Genomic DNA, 22,883 nt, shown 5'->3' with positions numbered 1-22,883 from the left:
GTAAGTAAAAGGATCTGAGCTGGGTGAAGAAGTTGATTGTGGGTGTAAATTTATAAGCCATGGAAAGAGGATAGGTGGCAGGACAGATACTGTGAAGATAGAAAATGAGTTGGTGGGCGAGCAGTTCCGTGGTAATGGGAGGAAGAGGCATAAAGTGAAATGGAGAGGGAGGAGAGAAGGGAAATAGGTGCGGTATGCTATAGCTGGTATCACGAATAAATGTCGAGCGGATTCTGTTATCTGGTAGAGGAAGTCACTTGAAATTGTGTTATGCTAGGATACTGAGTGTGTGTAGTTGTAGGGATGTTAGGGTGTACTTATGGTAGGTGCAGTAGCATACCAGATTTCGTGATCAGAGGAGAAACGATGGGGTTAATACACTCCTGGAAATTGAAATAAGAACACCGTGAATTCATTGTCCCAGGAAGGGGAAACTTTATTGACACATTCCTGGGGTCAGATACATCACATGATCACACTGACAGAACCACAGGCACATAGACACAGGCAACAGAGCATGCACAATGTCGGCACTAGTACAGTGTATATCCACCTTTCGCAGCAATGCAGGCTGCTATTCTCCCATGGAGACGATCGTAGAGATGCTGGATGTAGTCCTGTGGAACGGCTTGCCATGCCATTTCCACCTGGCGCCTCAGTTGGACCAGCGTTCGTGCTGGACGTGCAGACCGCGTGAGACGACGCTTCATCCAGTCCCAAACATGCTCAATGGGGGACAGATCCGGAGATCTTGCTGGCCAGGGTAGTTGACTTACACCTTCTAGAGCACGTTGGGTGGCACGGGATACATGCGGACGTGCATTGTCCTGTTGGAACAGCAAGTTCCCTTGCCGGTCTAGGAATGGTAGAACGATGGGTTCGATGACGGTTTGGATGTGCCGTGCACTATTCAGTGTCCCCTCGACGATCACCAGTGGTGTACGGCCAGTGTAGGAGATCGCTCCCCACACCATGATGCCGGGTGTTGGCCCTGTGTGCCTCGGCCGTATGCAGTCCTGATTGTGGCGCTCACCTGCACGGCGCCAAACACGCATACGACCATCATTGGAACCAAGGCAGAAGTGACTCTCATCGCTGAAGACGACACGTCTCCATTCGTCCCTCCATTCACGCCTGTCGCGACACCACTGGAGGCGGGCTGCACGATGTTGGGGCGTGAGCGGAAGACGGCCTAACGGTGTGCGGGACCGTAGCCCAGCTTCATGGAGACGGTTGCGAATGGTCCTCGCCGATACTCCAGGAGCAACAGTGTCCCTAATTTGCTGGGAAGTGGCGGTGCGGTCCCCTACGGCACTGCGTAGGATCCTACGGTCTTGGCGTGCATCCGTGCGTCGCTGCGGTCCGGTCCCTGGTCGACGGGCACGTGCACCTTCCGCCGACCACTGGCGACAACATCGATGTACTGTGGAGACCTCACGCCCCACGTGTTGAGCAATTCGGCGGTACGTCCACCCGGCCTGCCGCTTGCCCACTATACGCCCTCGCTCAAAGTCCGTCAACTGCACATACGGTTCACGTCCACGCTGTCGCGGCATGCTACCAGTGTTAAAGACTGCGATGGAGCTCCGTATGCTACGGCAAACTGGCTGACACTGACGGCGGCGGTGCACAAATGCTGCGCAGCTAGCGCCATTCGACGGCCAACACCGCGGTTCCTGGTGTGTCCGCTGTGCCGTGCGTGTGATCATTGCTTGTACAGCCCTCTCGCTGTGTCCGGAGCAAGTATGGTGGGTCTGACACACCGGTGTCAATGTGTTCTTTTTTCCATTTCCAGGAGTGTAGAATTTGCGGGTGGTATAGGAGGTATGGAGGCGTTTAATGTGGACGAGGAGAGGTGGCAGTTTGATGAGATGGTAAAGGATCTATGTGGGAGAAGGTGAGCGGCTGCAGGAAGTGAAAGGGAGTGCACGCCGTTTGAGGATTTGGAGGGACGTATAGAACTGTGGTGGGGCTGATATCAATGCAACGCTTGCACAGCCGAGGATGGGTTGGAACAATATTTCGTAGGTGTGAAGGATGGTTGAGTGGTGCAGTCGTCAAGTTCGGCCAGTTACTAGTTTCAATAGTTTTAGTCTATTGTAGGCTTTCTGTTTGGTGGATAGTAGGTGAGATTTTCCTATTAGTTGCCAGTTGATGGCTAGTCCAAGATATTTTACTGCATTAGTTAACTACATAGGATGGTCGTAAATGGTAAGGTAAAAGGTGTGGAGAGAGTTGGTTCGTTCGACAATATATATATATATATATATATATATATATATATATATATATATATATATATATATATATATATCGTGTTTTAGGCATTACAATTTTTGTTATGTTGCAAGCAACTAAGGCACGTAATTTTTAATGTATTTATATTGTTGATTTTGTTGTTTTATTTCTTGTTTTTTCTTGACTCTGTGATAACGTTTGGTATTGTTTTTACGATCTGGTACAGTAGCTTGACAGTACTCAAGGTTGCGAAATTACTGATCCCTACGTCATGTAATAAGTATTTGTTTCAAAATAAAAGAAGTGCATATGCAGGAAAATTACTTCCCCCAAGATATCTAGCGAGATGTTCGAATAACCTGCTGACAAAAGAGGACACCTCGATTACTCTTTGCAAGGATATAACTTCGACCTCCAAAGAAAACTGTGCCATGTTTCCATGTTGGAACAAAGACTGTTACAAGTACCTGTACTCAAGCAGTTTTTGTTTTGTTACGTACGCGCTAGAGAGAGAGAGAGAGAGAGAGAGAGAGAGAGAGAGACCGCTTACTAGTATGATGGATTTTCATATAAACTGCGATTTCTTCCTTTTGTACAATCTGGTCCTCCTTTAATTTTACAGAGTTGTACTATTCATGGTCTTCGTCAAAAAATATAGGATCTTACCTGAATTATGTTATTCATAACGAAGTGTAGAGAAGCGAGACGTATGCTAGTGTTCTATTATTTTTCGACCTGTTTGATCAGACGTATTTGTAACCATTAAAGCATTCATGCGCAGGGGCTTAAGGGCAACGAGCGAAGTTGAAGTGGTAACAAAAGGTTCGTGGAACTGCGGACAAGATGCTAACAGACTGTTCTTTAGCTGGCTCGTCACACTTGCACAATGCCTCACTTAGCAGCCTGTGGGACGACGTTGCGAAACATTCCGTAGAGTTCTTTTTTAAAGTCGTCAGCATATTACGTGGGTTTCTCATTCTTCCCGACGGGGAACCACATCTTGTGGGTGATGACCTACTGAACAGAAAGACATTGCGAGCAACTCAGTCAGTTTAACGTAAATGAGAGACAGGCAGCGTGGGTGAGCGGAAAGATAAATCTGGCAAACGTGTACTGATTTGTGAAAATTGTTTCATCGTTTCGGCCCGTTTCATCGTTGTTTCAGGGGTGCTATACCAAACTTGACCAACTTTCTAATGGGAATACGTTGAGTGTTTGTGACATAACAGCGAGAATTAAACACCGTTTCACAGGTTTAATATGGCAGATAGATAGCAGGAAGTGGTAGATAGTCACCTGTTGTTGCTCCGTTAACAAAAGGAGTCAATTATTCCTTTGTTTTTGTTGAAAATGTAACTTCATTCGGCATATTTGAATGAAACTAATATCTCTACACACAGAAGCGTTTCGCATAATTTGAGAAGTATCTGCAGTGGTTGTCCAAACATTTTACAGGATATTTCGTTTTGCAAATATTCCGCTCTACAATGAGGAACCTAATGAAAAAACTTGAAAGGCTAGAGCAGAGTGCTGATCTGCGGCACAAATACAGGTTGTAATTTTTAATAACGCAAAAGTGACGTACAAATTTTTTTCTGAAACACTCTGATCCATCCTACTAAGAGGTAGAGATTTGCGATTTCAAATTGTTCATCGAAATATAGCTGTTACTCAGGCAAAATTTTCAACGTGAGTTTTTAATGCAACAAGTGAGAAATAAAAGCGCATTCCTAGCAAAAACAGAAACAGCAATCAGTTGTGCCAAATCGGTAAATCTGATTAGTATGTGACGTAACAGTTACTATTATTACTTCTAGTCTAACTTTTACTATATTTAGTTTCCAAATATATTAATGAAAATATGAGGCCTATTATAATTTTAAATTTGTCTCCTCACGGAGAGTCATTTTAATGGGGAAGTAGAGAATTTCAGGCGTTCGTTTAGTGACTAGTTGCTATTATCCAATATGGCAGAGCAGAACGAGGAAACAAAAGACAACACATGGCGAGTTAAGCGTCCTGGAGCCTTTTGCTGAAGAGCCCTGGCGGAGAGGCGCAACTGGAGAGGAATATTCTGCCAGGACATTCCCTTGGGAAGGACGAAGCCACCGTGTGTCCCACAATACCCTACATACACTTATGAGCTGACATAGCACGATCACTGCCCATCTCGAAGCTGAAGGCCACTTATATATGAACGGAACAAAGACGAATCTGAAATCGTTTCAGTGATGTTGTGGACGGAAATTCGAAATTCGACTGGTTGATTAATCGACTCTAACAACTAGCAGGTTCTTATGTCCCCGGGTCTGGAAACGACCATTGCGGAAAGGGCGCAGCTGGTCGGTTGCTCGCTTCCTGCTGTCGAGTCTCTATGCAAAGTGGTTGAAGGACGGTGTATCAACGAGTAGCCGAGAAGCGTTGGACGTCCACGGCTCACCAACAGAGAATGGAGGTCGGAGCCTTGCACGCTCTGAAAACAGGGAAGATAGCCATCTGTGGGAGATCTGAAGACAACGTACAATGCTGGTACAGGCAGAAGTGTTTCAGGGCGCACTGTTCACCGCACATTGTTAACACGGCATTCGCTGAAGCGTTTCTTGTTGACTCAACTGCATCGTCAGTTACGATTGAAGTGGACACAGGATCATCGAAGTTGGGCTGTGGATCAATCAAAACATGTCACATGGTTGGTCGAGCTGTCATTCAGGCGAATAGCTGCTCGAAATACACTGAAGAGCCGAAGAAACTGGTACACCTGCGTAACATTGTGTAGAGCCCCCGCGAGCACGCAGACGTGCCGCAACACGACGTGTCATGGACTTGACTAATGTATGAAATAGTGCTGGAGGGAATTGACGCCATGAATCCTGCACAGTACGAGGGGGTGGTCACCTCTTCGGAACAGCATCCCAGATATGCTCAGTCATGTTCAAGTCTGGTGGGTTTGGCGGGCAGCGGAAGTGTTTAAACACAGAAGAGTGTTCCTGGAGACACTCTGTAGCAATTCTGGACGTGTGGGGTGTAGCATCGTCCAGCTGGAGTTGTCCAAGTCTGTCTGAATTCATAATGGAAATGAATGGCTGCAGGTGATCAGACAGGATGCTTGCATACGTCTCACCTGCCAAGAATCGTATCTAGACGTATAATGGGTCTCATATCACTCCAACTGCACACGCCCCACACCATTACAGAGCCTCCACCAGCTTGAACAATCCCCTGCTATCTAGGGTCCAGTGATTCATAAGGTTGTCTCCGTACCCGTACAGGTCCATCCATTCGACACAATTTGAAACTACACTCGTCGGACCAGGCAACGTGTTTCCAGTTATCAACAGTCCAATGTCGCCGTTGACGGGCCCAGTTGAGGCGTAAAGCTTTGTGTCGTGCAGTCATCAAGGGTACAGGAGGGGCCTTCGGCTCCGAAAGCCCATATTCATGATGTTTAGTTGAATGGTTCGCACCCTGACACTTGTTGATGGTCCAGCATTCAAATCTGCAGCAATCTGCGAAAGGGTTACATCCTGTCAGGCCCAACGATTCTCTTCAGGCGTCCTGTTCTTATAGGATTTTTTTCCGGCCGCAGCGATCTCGGAGATCAGGCGTTTTGCCGGATTCCTGATATTCACGATACACTTGTGAAATGGTCATACGTGAAAATACTTCGACGCTACCTCGGAGATGCTGTGTCCCATCGATTGTGCGCCGACTATAACACCACGTTTAAAGTCTCTTAAATCTCGATAAACCGCCATTGCAGCAGTAACCGATTTGACAACTCCGCCATGCACTTGTTGCCTTATATAGACGTTGACGACGGCAGCACCGTATTCCGCCTGTTTGCATATCTGTGTACTTGAATACGCATGTCAATACTAGTTTTTTGGCGCTTCAATGTATGACCATAATGTTAGGGGGATAATATTCACCTGGGCTTCCATGGGACCTGTTGTAGTAATCGAATGCACCACGGCGGCGGCGAAGTACGTGAAGCGTATTGCGGGCCACCTGCATCCCTTCACGCTTACTGTCTTCGTCGATAACAATGGCATCTTCTAGCAGGATGACAATTCGTGGCACAAGGTCAGAACATTGATACAGTGTTTTGAGGTGCGCGTTAATGAATTCACGTTGATGACTAGGTCATCTAATTCATCTGATATGAATCCGATGTAACACACGTCCACAAACCACTGGCTCGTAATTTACGGGAAATACGTGACCTGTGCGTGGACACCTATTGCCAAGTACCTCCGGAAACCATTCAAGGACTTGTCGAATTCATGCCACGCAGAATCGCTACTGGATTGTATTCGAATTCAGCTGGAACAACACGCTATTGTACAGGTGCTTATAATGTTTTGGCTCATCTGTGTATTTTGTCTTATTATCGTATGATCAGCGTGGAAAACCACATACTGGTTGTATTGCTAAAGATCACCTCCGCGCCGGCCGCGGTGGTCTCGCGGTTCTAGGCGCGCAGTCCGGAACCGTGCGACTGCTACGGTCGCAGGTTCGAATCCTGCCTCGGGCATGGATGTGTGTGCTGTCCTTAGGTTAGTTAGGTTTAAGTAGTTCTAAGTTCTAGGGGACTGATAACCACAGCAGTTGAGTCCCATAGTGCTCAGAGCCATTTGAACCATTTTTGATCACCTCCGCGAGTGTCGGGTTTTAGAAACAGTATTGCATGTTAAAAAATAATAATAGTAAAATGAAAACAGAAATAAATATCAGCATAACAACGAAACAGGGAGACTATATGCGCCAGCACATAAACAGACGGTTGGCATATCGATTGAGGGTCGGCAAAGTAGTCGCCCGTGTCACGTCCACGCTATCCGCCGCCCCACGCCTTCTGCAAAAAGTTGGGGGGCGAGCACAGCTAACAACTGGACGTCTGTCGTAGCTGCAGAAGATGAGAAACTGCTGTTGCATTGGGTTACAGTAACGACAGTACCTTCCGTAATAACTTAATGGCCGAGTGGCTAGAACATAGGGCACAGAATTCTCTGCACTCCATCCAAGGCTTCATTTCCAACTTCTACTTCTTTCTCATATGATAAAGAAGTCCCTATGGTAGCAACTAAACGAGAGGATTATCTGTTTTCTAAGCATTGGGGCTTGAGCTCTCTTGTCGGTAACTTTTGTACCAGTGCTTGACTCACTGTGATGGCCTCCAAAAGTCGATGTTAAAACTGTTTGTAATAACTTAACTTTAAACAGATGTTTAACTTTAAACAGATATTTAAAGACGTCAAATAGGTGAATGTTGACATTTCTCCCTTCTTTGAACTACCTCCTTTGGTTAGCTTGATCTGAGTACATGAAGATATTACTTCAGAAAAACGTCCTGAATGTATATCCATTTCGTACAAAATTAAGACCCAAGAAATAATTTCTAACGCATCAGACCCCAGTTTCATAAACATATTCAAGAGTAGGCTATGCTTACATTGCGCAGCACGTAGAAATGAGAAACGAAAGTAGTGAGTCTGTGTAGGTGTTGTTTGAGTCTGCATTGTTGCCAGTTATCCCCTTCCTCCTCCCAACGATGCAGTGTTGCCAGGTTTCCCCCTCCCCTATGGCATCCTGGATAGTTCCGAGATTCCCCTCCTTCCCTCTGATATAGCCCAATTGCTCTATGTATAAAATGGCAGGAAATTAAAGAAAATGGTGAAAAATTGAAATAGTCAATTTTTTCTCCACTTCTAACAGGTAACTGTGGAAGTAGGATACTTGTCCAATGTGTAAAATGTTGGGAAGTTAAAACAAGTCTAAGATGGACAATTATTCTAGTGGTTGAAAAATCTAAGACAGCAGGCTGGGGAATACTAACGTAGTCCTGTGACACCATAATCTGAGATGGCATCCCTACAGATACTGGCACAGCGTGCATCGTTGTCAGTTTCTCTTCCGGTCGGTGATCTCACAAACCGAGATGGTGGATCTGAGGATAATACCACAGCCTACATGTTCCCAGATTTAAGTTACCTGAAATTTGAAACCCAAAAGAGTTGACTTGCCTCAAGTTTAAAACTATGTGCTGTTTAAACATTTATTGTAAGAGAAGATGGGAATGCCCACACCACACCGAGTCTAGCGAACTCACCTGTGTTGATGCTGCCACCAGAAGGTCAGAGGTACCTTACTTGCCTGCAGGTCACACCATCATCCGCCAGTGAGTACTCCACATCCAGGGGTGCGACTGTATATTCCCAATTTGACTAGCTAACACGAAGTGCAGAATGGCAGCTTTACTTTTTTTTAAAGACAGTTGGTTCTGTGTCCTTAAAATTACCTACAAAAATTTTGTGTGTCGTGTGGACAGCAATTATTAAAATATGTAATATCATCCCTTGATCATAGCCAAAACACAGCTGGGAAACTCGTCGATCTTATACGCATCCATCATGAATCAAGCACACCTGGGAGTCGAACTGTAACCCTCAAAACTACCGCATATGTGTAATAAAAAGAGCCATATTTCACGATAGTAACGGTCTGTGCTCTTGCAGGGCAGTTTCAGGTGCAGGACTCGGTGTCATCTAGCGAGATGTTGAACACAATGGCGCAGTCTGTCCTGCTACCTGCGATCCAGGAAAAGAGCGTCACACTTCATAAACACAATGATTCGCGCTCACTGCCCAGCCCTCTGCTGGTGCTAGATCTCAAGACTAGTTACGTACTAAGAGGTAGAGGTGGTGGATGACATCGCGACAACCGTACAGTACTAATAATTTTGGAAGATTTTGTGGTTGTAATAAATTGCTGGGAGACTGATACTTCTATTAGGTAGCAAGGTTGGACATATGCAGTATATGCAAAACATTGAATTTTTATCTCAATCGCATACCAAAATCAGTGAAATATATATCTTATAACACCACAAATCTGTGGTAGCTCGTACATTGGCTACGTGTTTTACGAAGTTTATTTATTAGTTGTTCTGAATATTATTCTTGTAAAGTGTTGTCAAATTACAAATGCTATTTATTATTTGAGAAAGATAATACGCATGGAATTTAACATTTTTTAAGTAGACACGCTGACCTAATCAGGGAAAGCTATTGTCAAAGAGTGTAATAAATTGTCAATGCATTATCGCTGGGCGAGCGAGCACGCCAAAAAAGGAACAGTTCAGAGTCGCGAGGAGACTGTTGTTGTCGTTGGTTGAGTATATCCGCCGGTGTGGCTATGCAAAAGCGCGGAGATAAAAAGTCTGATTCGGAGGGGCGGAGAAGTGAAAACTGAAATTGTTATTTTGGCCGATGTTTAAAATGGGCAAGCTATGTGTATGGCACGTATTGGGCACAATAGAAATGCAGCAAGGGTTATTCACATAACATCAAGAGTACTTTGGGCCCTTGTTATTGGCTATGGTATGGCAAGAAGATCAACCTGTGCCTTAATTTACCGCTGAATGAAGCCGCTCGACAAAAGAACGGCATGATAAACTGAAGTAAGATCTAGACTTTTTATAACTAGAAGTGCAATAGGCTGACAACTGTAGTTGGAATTTTATTGCTTAAATAACATTCTTTTCGTGCATATTGTCACGTTATCCAAGTAGTATCTATCATATTCCTTTGTGCGAGCCGAGGTAATCAGAAAATGAAATGAACATTAATTTATTAGTGAATCAAAACCTAATTTTTCGAACTTTTGGACAATTACGTAATAATGAAATCTTTGTCTGTAGTATGAATGTCAGAAACAGAATGATACAAAAGCCAATGTTAATTCATTTGCTAAAAGTAGAGTAACTTTCGTATTAAAAAAATTGGTAGTACAACTTAACGTAATTTGGACACTGAATTTTTCAGTTTCTAATTCATAGCGAGTGGCATAATTTATAACTGTTATTACAAAGAAATATCGAAGTTAGTGCTGGGTAAATGACAGTCCTTTCTATGAGTGAAATCAAATGATCTGCTTGCTACAATTACGACAGACACTATTACAGTGAGTAACGTAACAAAAAGTTTCTGTCCACAGCCAGTAAATAATGTTAATTTAACTGATCTTTGAGAACTAACATAATATGTTGTATATGTTTGTTATCTGATTACTGTGACATGTGTGGTGTGAAGTACTTGAAAGTGTGCGTTAGGTACTACTGTTCCTACGTCATGACGCCAATAAGTATTCTCACGTAAAATTGATTACGAGTATTAAGTTCAGTTTCAATTTAATTATTCTTGTTGCGGTGAGGAACTGACGACCGTTTTTTATTTTCTTTAATGACTTGCTACGAAAACCTTTTTCCCAAATTTTCCACTAACTACTGTTAATTAAAAATTACGTAATAAAAATATATAAAGCCAACCGAACTTTGTTTCTAATCGTTATTGCTAAAGTACTGAGCAGTGCCGATTCGGTTATAACTGTTGTAACTGACAATTTGAAAGTTTTTATCACACAACTTTTATTTACGAGAGTCTACATGGAAATGACTGAATAACAACGAAAAGTCACAATCACAAAGCCAGTAAGAATTTCGTACTAGAGGCAACAAAAGATAACTTCTAAGTTTCCCACAAGAGTCGGTGGTAACACAGATACACTTAATTCCACGTCCTATTCCGATGGCGAAGACGTAGTCTTCCGTGGAGACGTCCTTGAAGTCGGTATTCGTCGTGAACTGACGTTCGGTGCTGGTTCTAGCCATTAAATAGTATTGGCCAGCCAATCGGATGTTCGTGAAGTAATATTTCCTGCAGGCCATCTCGAACTCCCTCTGCAGGAAGTATCACGTGGAATGTCTGTTTCCAAAACAGCCGATGATTGCCATTGCTTACGCCTTGGGCTTAGACAACCCCGGACCTGTGTGGTGTTAGATGTGTTGCCGGCCCGCAGGGGCTACCTTGGTGACGGCGTAACAATAACTTATCTACTTCTCTCGGTTTTGCATTATTCTTCGGAGTAGAAGCCTTTTCCCCACAGATTAGGGACTTTAGGTACACGGTCATGTAGAGGAGCCTAATTATCTGGAGAGGTAGCAGGGTTATAACATAAATCAATGAATTTCGCAGAAGACCTGTTCTCTACAGTTAAACGTCTGGGCTATACATAGCTGTTATGATTCCTGCAGGGCGCCTCTAATTTCGTTCGACAACAGTCATCACTTCCTCCAAAAGCATTACAAAAGAACCTTCGCAACTGATCATAGTAGAGTCTTCTACACTGTTTGCTTTACAGTATGTGAAATTTTCCGAGAACCAATCCAGCATTTTTTAGTCTTACATTTGTGTTTCTTAATACTGATTTAACAAACTCAGTAAATGGCATGGCATGAAATGTTTATGAAATTTCTGTCCGACTCTGGTTCGGCAATAGCGATTTTTTTTAACCATCCTGTCAGAATGCATAGTAATCTCTACGAGTTGAAGAATGGGTCATAACTGAAATACAAGTGCTCCTCAACACTCATAGCTCCAACATAGTCATATGGTACTGGTTTTTTCACCCAATCTCTCATGTTATAACAGTTGTAGAATCTATTTATAACTCACAAAGATTCAATAATTGGTGCAGTCTGCATTATTGTCTGATTTCATTTGTCCTATTGCGTTTTCTCATAATTTCACAATGGAAGTAGGTCACTTTTGCTAAGTACAGAATCCAGGATGGCGACTAAGTTTAAAGTCGTAGATGGTGTACCTTTAATGCTACAATACAAGGTGGTGATCCAGGATATCATCGGTGACGTCAGAATCAAAGGTGGCTATGCAGGATGGCAGAACTGCGGTTATAGGCAGATCCCAGAAGAGTTATTCCAATTTCTGAACCGCTGTAGTTTCTTACCCGCACCACTCTGTCACGCCATCCACGCAGCAGGCGAACTCAGCAGATGTATTCAGTACACTGTAATGAAAGATTGCTGCAAAGAACTGTCATCGTTGATTGGCCACATCCTGACGGAGGAAACTGACTCACACACTTGAGTTTAATTACTTACCACACTATGTTTATAATTATTATTATTATTACAGTTATTCATTATGTATATTTGTATGTGCTTTAAGGTTTTCATTTATTATTTCCCCCTCAGTGCAACAGCTCCCTGATGTGTAGCAGCAGCAGCAATCAACTCAACACACAGTCAGACACCCTGATGTAGCATCTAATATCTTGAATATGTTGAAGCAGGACACAGAATTGTTTCCAGACATCGGGTTTCCTCTATATCCAACATCTGCATCGATCATCGAGCCGCCAGCATAGCATAGTGAACTTGATACAGTATATCAGAGCAAACGTTTAGTAAGTATGCAGAATTGTTTCCACAATTTGAGTTACTACCATCGAACCATTGATATAACATAACAAGCTGAACGTGAATGACAGTAAACGTGTTTTTACAGGCTTGACATGAGATTGAGAGTTCAGTGTAGAAAATTCACGATTTAGTGATATGAAAGAAGTACTGTCAGACTACGAGTGCTACCAACTACGAGTATATCAGCATTCATCACAAATATCTGCAATGTTCAACTTTCAGTTGCTATCAATTATAATGGATTGCCACACAGTACGCATTTGGGACTGTGATAATACCATGTAGTGCACTCACTTTCAAGAACCTCCTTTCACAAACTTGATTAGTGCTACCTTGGCTATTCAGTGCGCTGTGGACAAGCATCTCAGGTTACACCCTTATGTGTATTGATTTTATGAAAATGTCTGATCAGAATACAACTAACAGATCAGAACTAAACGGTGTTTCAGTTCATCGAAAACCTCAAATACGCTGAATTAAATATGCAGTTAAGATTACTAAAGTACAAATGATAATTAGAATGAAATAAAATAATCAACCTTCATCGTAAAAAAGTTGTTTTGTTTATGGTGACCGGTTTCAGTCTTCAACATCATCTTTGGACCACAGGCAAACGTCGTTTCTGCCATCAAGATTGACTATTTTATTAAATCAGATTTAGATCGTTGAGTTTGCCAATTATATTACTAAAATTATTAACTAGTATGATTTACATGTTCAGCAATCTAGATAAAGAGGCAGTCGATATGTATCTGAAGGAGGAACTGGAAATGTTCACCTATGGGCAGGGACATGTCATGTAACTGTAGCTAAAGTTTAAAAGAATAGTTGTCCATGCCCAGGATATATACATATTATCTAGTAAAATAATTCTTGAGGTGAGAAACATGAATTTACAGTCCAATTATTGCTATGTTGAAGGGATTCAGAAAATTTTTACATCAGATGAAACTTAACAGCTCAGCTTTTTTAATGTCAGGGAGTGAAATAGACTTAACAGTTGTAACAAAATACGTTACAGGAAAAATTGTATCAAAATATCCCATGTTTCAGGAAAAATTGTAACAAAATATCTCTCGGTTTCGTTAAACGTTAATTTTGTGATTTCTCTACAGAAAGCTAATAAGCTTTATGTAGAGAAATCACAAAACTAACCAACTGAGATATATGAAATAGTAGGTGCAAAAGGGTAAGACTACACCTGGAGAGAGATTTTCCAGTCGGAGTCATTGCTGTGTCAACGGGACTTAGCACATTTTACTTAAATTGAATCTCAGTACGTGAACTGACGCATTTTTCAGCTGTTGTTAGACGTGGTAGTTCATCATTAGAAGAGAAAAAGTATGGAATGTGATTACTCAAAAATTGAAGTGTGAACAGGCGAACTATACAAGACATGTATGGATGGGAGCGAGACTATCACTTGGAAGTAGCACCCTTAAGTGTTGGACAGGACGGCATCTTACATGGATGGTATACCATAGCCCTACATCCAAATGCGTTATCCAGATGGGATAATACAGCACATTACCCAGATGGTATAGTGTAGTGTTGTACCCAAATGGGTTTGTACAGCATGTTAGCAGAATGATATTCTGTAGTGCTGTAGGTTGGTGCTGTATCCGAAAACAGTAGAGATTTTATGCATCGTGGGACAGGGTGGCAGTCAGACAGGCACTGTGATGGAGCCAGTATTGCCTACTGTATGAATGGACAAGTGAAAACCCAAATGTGTACCCTGCGCATAGAGCTTGATGTACGTCACTGTACAATGGCAGTTACATTGGACGATAAGTGAAGGCACATTTAAAGGCATGAAATGCATGCCATAGTCTCACCATACTTCTCATAGTTTAAAGCCTAACCTCAATTCAAATATCACAAATAAGCAGAAAAGCGTGTCGCCTAGAAAAGAACCGCATGCAGGAAAGAGAAGGAACGGCAACTGAACGCAGGATGACAAAATCAGGAAGCAGAATGCTTTGTCCACCACACAACAGGGCTCATAAACGTGTGATATGGTCCACACTGGCCTGTGATTGGCTCGTAATTGCTGCCTCCAAAGTATAGGTCAGCAGACAGCTCCCCAGAACTGAACATTGGACCCATATCTGAAATTGGCTTGTATGGTATCTACAGAAGACAATGAGTGAATTAGTGAATAAATAAATTAATATACCAAAAAAATTTAACTATATAAATTACTTTTAATGAGGATATTTTATTATGTTACTATAAACTATATATAAATACTGTACAGATTAACATCTATAGCTTTTGCTGTCCAGACATCATGCAATATTCAGTATGTAAAAAAAACAAAATGCAAAAATGCAATAATACCTTTCATATAATGAAGGCTACTCACATGTGGCACAAAGAATTGTTTGATTCAGTTGTAGCTGGACAGCTATCAAATGATAAATAGCAACATAACACGTACAGATTATTTTTGAATTACTTGTAACGTAGTTTCAGCGTTCCAGCTCGCACAATGGGGTATTTGTCGCCAGTGCATATGCCGTGGTAGTCATCGAGAGACAGGTCGGAGAACGCGATGCCACCCAGGCTCTTGATCTTGGCGTAGGCTGCCTTGTACTGGGCAACGTCCGGGTCCTCATAGCCGACCCACAGGCCCGTCACCTCCCCAGAGGGCAGCCGGAAGCCGTAGGAGCCCAGGCGGTCGGTGGGGTCCGTCACGCGGCTCAGCGTCGTCTTGTAGCCGGCGTTGCCTGCGTTCGGCAGCAGCATGCATACCGTCTGGAACGCCATTATGCCGGCGGTGTTGGCGATGTTGTCCGTGTCACCAGCTCCGTCTGCCTCGATTGGTGGAACTCCCGACACTCTGCTGTCATCGTCCAGTTTCCACGTGCGAGCAAAGGTCGGAATGCCGAGGATAATCTTCCTGGCTGTAAAGAGAAGGCAGTCCATGAAATCAGCAGTTCATGTTTCCTTTTCTCATCTTGAGAAACAGAACAGTTACCTGCACCATTTAAGCATTTTAGGAACTTTTGCAGCATGGTTCGATTGCTTGCCATTTCATCTTATGGTGAATACATTTTGTTTCTCGTAGGATGTACTTGTACGAGGGTTGGGACTTAAATAGTGGCAACTATTTATTCACAACCGATAAAAAAGAGTTACATATTTACACCTGTTACTGTTCTTCAAAGTAGTCACTAGCGTTTTGTAGAACCCGTTGCCAGCGATGTGGAAGGCGTAGTATACCGTTAGCAGAGCCTGTTCTGTTGATGGTGCGAATGGAAGGGTCTACTGCTGGTCGAATCTCTGGAACAGTTCTGAAGCGAATGCCACGAAGTGGTTCCTCCATCTTCGGAATCAAATCAAAGTCACAAGGGCCAAGTCTGGGAAGTATGATGGATGGTACAGTACTTCCCAGTCCCATCACCAAACAGAGCAGCCACTGCTTGCGCTGTATGCGCCCGTGCATTGTTGTGCAAAATGATGGGTAGGTTGCACAGAAAGTGTCGCCGCTTCTTTCGCAAAGCTGGTCGCAGGTGTTCCTCTAAAAACGAACAGTAATACTGTGCATTGACGGTCTACTGTGGAGGAACGTAATGTGTTATGATAACACCATCACAGTCGTACACGAGAATCACCATAACTTTAGACCACTCCCTTAGCACCATCAACAGAACAGGCTCTACTTATGGTATACTACGTCTTCCACATCGCTGGCAACGGGTTCTACACAACGCTGGTGACTACTTTGAAGGGTCCGCAGCTCGTGGTCGTGCGGTAGCGTTCTCGCTTCCCGCACCCGGGTTCCCGGGTTCGATTCCCGGCGGGGTCAGGGAATTTCTCTGCCTCGTGATGACTGGGTGTTGTGTGCTGTCCTTAGGTTAGTTAGGTTTAAGTAGTTCTAGGGGACTGATGACCATATATGTTAAGTCCCATAGTGCTCAGAGCCATTTGAACCATTTGAGCCTTTGAAGGACGGTAAAAGGTGAAAACATGTAACTCTTTTGTATCGGTTGTGAATAAATAGTGGTCACTATTTAAGTTCCAACCCTCGTTTGTGTATTGAAGTATTTATGTGGGATCAAGCGAAAAGCACGTTATCTCACAGGACAAAATGTTAGTGACCCTGTTAAAGGAGCATATGGGTACTTTAGTATGCTGTATGTGGTCTAGGTGGTGATTATATGACTCCTCTCTACTGACATTAGTCATGGCAGTCAAGTGATAGGTATATGCTAATCTGTTGTATGGAATCATCACAATAAATCCTGTCTGACCCAGAGTAAGATTCACTGAAAGCTTGTGTATTGTGTATTGAACTGGGGACCTATAAACAGCGGAGAGGCTTTGTCCCAGCATAGCCCTCAGTGGTACACGACCCCACAACAGGCCACAGCACTCCAACCGCCCCACACTGAACCCAGGGTTCTTGTGCAGTTTGGCCTCAAGTGGAGCCCCCACCCCACCTCCCTGGGAAAGTCTCATACCAGACGAGTATAACTCCAAATGTTTGTGTGGTAGAGTAATTATGGAGTACGTGCACATGGAGACAGTGTTTGCGCAGCAATTGCCGACATAGTGTAACTGAGGCAGAATAAGGGGACGAGCCAGCATTCGCGGAGGCAGATGGAAAACCGTGCGGATTCGTGACAGGGACCAGCACGCCTTCCCGCTCAGGAAGCAGCGCGTTAGACCACGCGGCTAGCCGGGCGGGCTTCACTGTAAGCTTACTTGCTGCCTCATCTGAGGCTTCCAAGCCGTTTCTGACGACTGCTAGATTGTTTCCCCTCGAGAAAGCTTTGCATGTTTTTGCGTGATAGCTCCAGGTCTGTTTCCCTTGTAGTGTTTCTGAACGTTACCTGTGGCAGCCAGTCAGGAGCCCTGTCGGCGTCTGATATCACAGTCTAGAACCAGAGCCTCATAGCAAGTGCGGCCACACTAGAAAGGCACTCTGCTGGAACTTAACCTCAAGTGTCTATTAGGTACTACAGATGTTTCCACAGTAGATTGAAGACTACTGCCTTAACTGATGCACACAGGGAAGAGGCGGTCTGCAATCTGAGAAAACCTGCAGCTGGTACTGAAGCCTCTATTTTACGTGACAGTCAAACGAATGTGGTAGGTATTTTTGTTCGAGGGGGCCCAAAGTGCAAAATATATCTTGCAGTTACATGGCTAGATAATGATATACCAGTGTCACTATGAGTTTTATTGCCTAAATCACATTGAGCTCATTTCAGCATATATCTGTCGTCAGGTGTTGTTTAAATACATTTATAGGCAGTAGGCCCGATATTGTAAACTGTAACTATGATTATAACGGTATTATACAGTACATTCGACTAGTGTTTCTTCCTTACCTGTAATATCGGTGCTGCCGTACACTGTCTTTGTTGAAATTTTGTATTTAGACATCACTTGAATGTTCGTTTTAGACGTACCATTCTATGTAATTTTTAGATATGAATTAGTCAGTTTTTATGTGTTATTTTCCCTCTTGATAATTGGGATGACAGTGTATCAGCGATATTACATTTTTACATAGTCATCACTATAAGTAGGTGATGTGGGACGACTTTTAAGTATTTGGGGAAGTCCTAAATGGTTCAAATGGCTCTGAGCACTATGGGACTCAACTGCTGAGGTCATTAGTCCCCTAGAACTTAGAACTAGTTAAACCTAACTAGCCTAAGGACATCACAAACATCCATGCCCGAGGCAGGATTCGAACCTGCGACCGTAGCGGTCTTGCGGTTCCAGACTGCAGCGCCTTTAACCGCACGGCCACTTCGGCCGGCGGGGGAAGTCCTAATTATTCCCTAAATTTTTTTGGAGTTTTTAAGACATTAGGGTGCCCAACAAAATTGAAAATAATAGTATTGTCGATGCTATTGCTTGGACAATAAAATATTTAATTGATGATACATTTATCATTATATTTTTATTTCTCGTTAGAAGCGGAATAAATGAAAGTAAGTTGATCTCAACTCCTATTCAAACTCCAAATCAGGAATTTGATGAAATGGACAGGATCGTTCCTATCATTAATGTTGATAGGAAGAGAAGTTTTTTTAGAGTTATTGGTCATTAAAAAGGAGAGGATTGATACCTCTATAAATGGGATAAGTGATCGGCCAGTCATATAACACGGTGTCATTATTTTAGTTTTCCTCTTGTTTTACAAGTGTTTTAATTTCTAGTTTTAGACATCTGACCAGTTTTACACTTCTTAAAAGATGAGAAATAGTGTGATTGTGTGGTTAATACGTCGCAACAACAGTCGTCAAAAGAGTGATGGAGTGTAATTCTGTTAGACTTACTGTAACTTGTTTTATGACATCTTAACTGTTTTAACCACACTCGTTCCTATTAACTTTCGTACAGACGCTGATAACCTCGCCGCTGGGAGCGCATTAACGACAAAACATACAGACACGACATTCAGCGTCAAAATAATCTTAAGTAGCATTTATAATATCGTTCAATTCTGCTTAATATCGTTATGAACCAACACGTTTTTCAAATATACATTAACTTTTTAACGTCAATTATTACTTTACAATATGATAATAGAACTCGGATTATTTTACAAGATGAAGTCGCTACGAGTATATGTATGCAGATTTCGTATTTTATTTTCCATCCACGAGGATCTTAGAAAATTGTACGCAAGTTAGAAGAATGTTTAGTAGGAAAAGTAAACTTCTATAATACAGTTGGTGCTGTCATTTACCGTCTAGTCCAGTTATCATAAGATAAAAAACAACTGCAAAATGATTTAGACGAGACATCTGTGTGGTGCAAAAAGTGGCAGTCGACTCTAAATAATGAAAAGCGTGAAGTCATTCACATGAGTACTAAAAGGAATCCGTTAAATTTCTGTCGCTCGATAAATCACAAAAATGTTAAGACTATCAGTTCAACTAAATATCTAGGAATTACAGATACGAACAACTTGTGGGGAAGGCAAAGCAAAGACTGCGTTTTATTGGCACACCACTTAAAAGACGCAGCAGGTCTACTAAAGAGACTGCCTGCACTATTGTCCGTCCTCTACTAGAGTACTGCTGTGCGCTATGGGATCCTTACCAGATAGGATGGACGGAGGACATCGAAAAAGTTCAGGAAAGGGCAGCTCGTTTTGTCTCTTCGCGAAACGGAGTAGAGAGGGTCACGGACATGGCACCCGAGTTGGAGTGGCAATCTTTAAAACAAAGGCTTTCTGTAGTTTCAGTCTCCAACGTTCTCCTCCGAATGTTATTGACACCCACCTACGTATGGAGAAAGCACCATTGTAATAAAATAAGAGAAATCAAGAACCGTAAGGAAACAGAGTGAAAGTGATTCGGTGAACCCTTTGCCAGCCACTTAAGTGTGAACTACAGTATAGTCATGTAAATGTACGTGATATTTGAAGATGATTTTTTTTAATACATGATTCTGTTTTTGAAATTCAGAGGTCTGTCTTAAATTACTCTTCCTGACGAATGTATCAATTTCCTCCTTTATCTCCTGCTCCTGCGTATGACTTCTTCAGGACGAGGGAAAGGTCCTTCCTCTCGAAATATTGCGGACATATTACGAGCTGAGGCGGCTGTAAACCTGGAATATTTCAAGTTGTAATAAGCTGCATTAATCTTCAAACACACAGATAATATTGTGGCAGGATTTATCACCATGTCCTCTCTCTCTCTCTCTCTCTCTCTCTCTCTCTCTCTCTCTCTCTCTCTCTCTCTCACACACACACACACACACACACACACACACACACACACACACACATGCACGTACGCGCACATTCATCATTCAATATTGTCTCGTCCATGAACACACACACACACACACACACACACACACACACACACACACACATACACATACACATGTTAACGAAATGAGAAGGTAAGAACATAGACGCTGTAGTCTGCCGCTCCCTAAACGAATGTACGTACAAGGGAAGCCCCTCTCGAGGAACCACCTCACGTTGCCGTCGGCCGTGAGGTCTGGGTCTCGCTTCCCCGCAACGTACAGTGGCGCCGGGTAGTCTGCTGTGTTGGGAGTCCGCTGAGGAGTGTGGTAGTCGTACGCCAGCAGGTGTAAGTGGTCCACGTGCGGCGACAGGGCTGAGCAGTCGTAGTACAGCTGCAACAAATTACAGACGCTCATTTCATATGACTCGTAGAAGTGCAGCGTTAATCGAAATACGTGCTCCAGTTCTTGTCATACAAAGCTAAACTAGTGTAGAAAAGCTAAGCACAAGCGAGACACGGTAGTATAATTTTTGAATAGCATGGTTAAAAGGTTACCCAATAAGGCACAATGTAAACAGAACATACTACGTACACAAAAATATTTAAAACATGAATTTACGAAAGTTCTGAAAAAAGGAAGAGGAGGAGATTAGTGTTTAACAACGAGATTTTAAGAGACGGAGCACAAGCTCGGATTAGATTAGGGGACGATGGACAAGGGAAGCGGCCGTGCCTTTTCGAATGCACCATCCCGGCATTTGCCTTAAGCGACTAAGAGAAATGATGGTAAACCTGAATCAGGATGGCTGGACGCGGGTTTGAAGCGTCGTCCTCCCGAATGCGAGTTAAGTGCGCTAACTATTGCGCTACCCCGCTCGGTAGTTCTGGAAAACAAGAAACACTTTTCTTCTCTAACATTGAACAGGGGATGTTATATCCCCGTACAAGTTCGGCAGTAAAGTGGTTTGTTATGCGAGCGCTTCAAGGTAGTTGATTCCCATGCTCAGAAGATAAAACGGTGCGTAAAAATCCTATAGAAATGGAACTTATCCACGAAAGAAGTGGCTTGCAGAAGACTCGTCGACCAATACTGAAGTACAGCTCGTCGGTTTGGGCCCTTAGAATTCAGGTTTCATAGATGAAGTAGGGAATATGAGAGTATCCAAAGAAGAGAACCACGTTTCGTCACGGGTTTCTTTAGAAACAGCGGAAACGTCATGGAATGCTGATACTTCTCCAGAGCTAGACGCTACAATAGATGTGATCAAAATCACGGAGACGTTTAATGTTACACGTCCGTGTCCAAGGAAAGTCAGGCAGCATAATATTACTTGTTCCCACGCATTCCCGCAAAATAATCACTCAGGGAAAAATCAGGAAAATTCGAGCTCATAGGGAAGTGTGCCGAAAACCGTTCTACCCGCGCATCAGTTTCGACTGGAACAAGAAAGTGCTTAAATCATTGTGGCACGCGAAGTACTCTCCGTCACACACAGTGGAGTGGCTTTCTAATAATATGAGCAGATCTGTAAGAGTCCTTCAAGACTTCTGGTGAGCTGAAATTTTACTACCGAGTGTATCACATACAAGCTCCATAGTTGTCCGAACTATAGTTTCGCTGGCCTGTCCATAGGGATAACATCTTCATGCGAGTAACTTACCTCTCCCCCCCCCCCCCCTTCTCTCCTCCAAGAAAAATGCGGACTGCCATCATCGGCCATAGGTGATGTGTGGAACACGTCTACCGCTGAAAATCGCACAGATGTTTGCAGTAGCTCATCGGTGTCTCCGACCATAAAAACTTCTCCCCTGAACACAAAGAAAGACCGAAGTACTGTACGGCCATCCAAATTGGTACCTCTCCTCACCCTCATCTCACGGCCATCAACATGGTCCCTGATCACGGTGCCACTATGATCGTTTTGACTACTACACTTCTTCAATCAAACGTACGGGTAAAATGATTTTACGCTCTGAAGCGGAATTCATCTTTGAAAAGCGCATTTCTCCCACCCAATCTCGTTGTTGTTGATTCTATAACAACTGGGACAGTGTCTCTCTTGTCATGTGCAGGTCAAAGACCATCAGATGTCTGACTCCCAATAACTAGCTCGAGGATCCGGTAGTACAGAATCTGTTTGGAAACGTTCCTCCTGAGCCATCTAGACGTCTTGCCAGTCACCACTGGATATCATAGTACATTTAAAATATCGGTCATGTTGCGCGGTTTTGCTGAAGGTTGACCTTGTACTGGTCTACGACGAACATTTCCTGGTTCCCAGGAAGGTCGCCAAAGCCTTGAAAGGGGCTTTTTGCTACGTTCAATGCCACTGGTGCTGTGGTCTGTTTACGATCAAGCTCAAGGCGTCCGAGAATTTTACCTCGCAAAACATGATCCAAATGGGGTCTTAGTGATATGTCGTTGTAACTTGAGCAAGGAGCTACACATTGCTCAGAACGAATTATATGGATAATGCGCTAATTTTCCTTGTCTTTGAATCATTCGCCTGCAGTGGCTGCACAGTTCTAGATTGTGGGACAATCAGGATGGTCATTTTTGATGATTCTCCCTCATGTCTCATTTCATGTTCCTCTTTTCTCATTACACTAGTGTGGTATACCATGTGCGACTT

At 43.2% G+C, this 22,883-nt stretch overlaps 1 protein-coding gene across 2 annotated transcripts in view; it reads right to left on the bottom strand.

Moving 5' to 3' along the window:
• Positions 1–14,704: 14,704 nt before the first annotated feature.
• Positions 14,705–22,883, bottom strand: part of LOC126174792 (chitinase-like protein EN03) — a 165,016-nt gene continuing 156,837 nt past the window's right edge. For both annotated transcript variants that reach the window (XM_049921174.1, XM_049921182.1), the window contains exons 5-6: positions 20,452–20,641; positions 14,705–15,426 (exon numbers count right to left, since the gene is read on the bottom strand). In XM_049921174.1, the coding sequence (XP_049777131.1) occupies positions 14,975–15,426; positions 20,452–20,641 (642 nt within the window). In that variant the 3' untranslated portion in view covers positions 14,705–14,974. The remainder of the gene's footprint in view (positions 15,427–20,451; positions 20,642–22,883) is intronic.

The sequence above is a fragment of the Schistocerca cancellata genome, chromosome 1 (genome assembly GCF_023864275.1).
Source record: "Schistocerca cancellata isolate TAMUIC-IGC-003103 chromosome 1, iqSchCanc2.1, whole genome shotgun sequence".
Classification (NCBI taxonomy): domain Eukaryota; kingdom Metazoa; phylum Arthropoda; class Insecta; order Orthoptera; family Acrididae; genus Schistocerca; species Schistocerca cancellata.
Note: the sequence above shows the minus strand (reverse complement) of the source record. Positions and strands in the feature narration are given on the sequence as shown.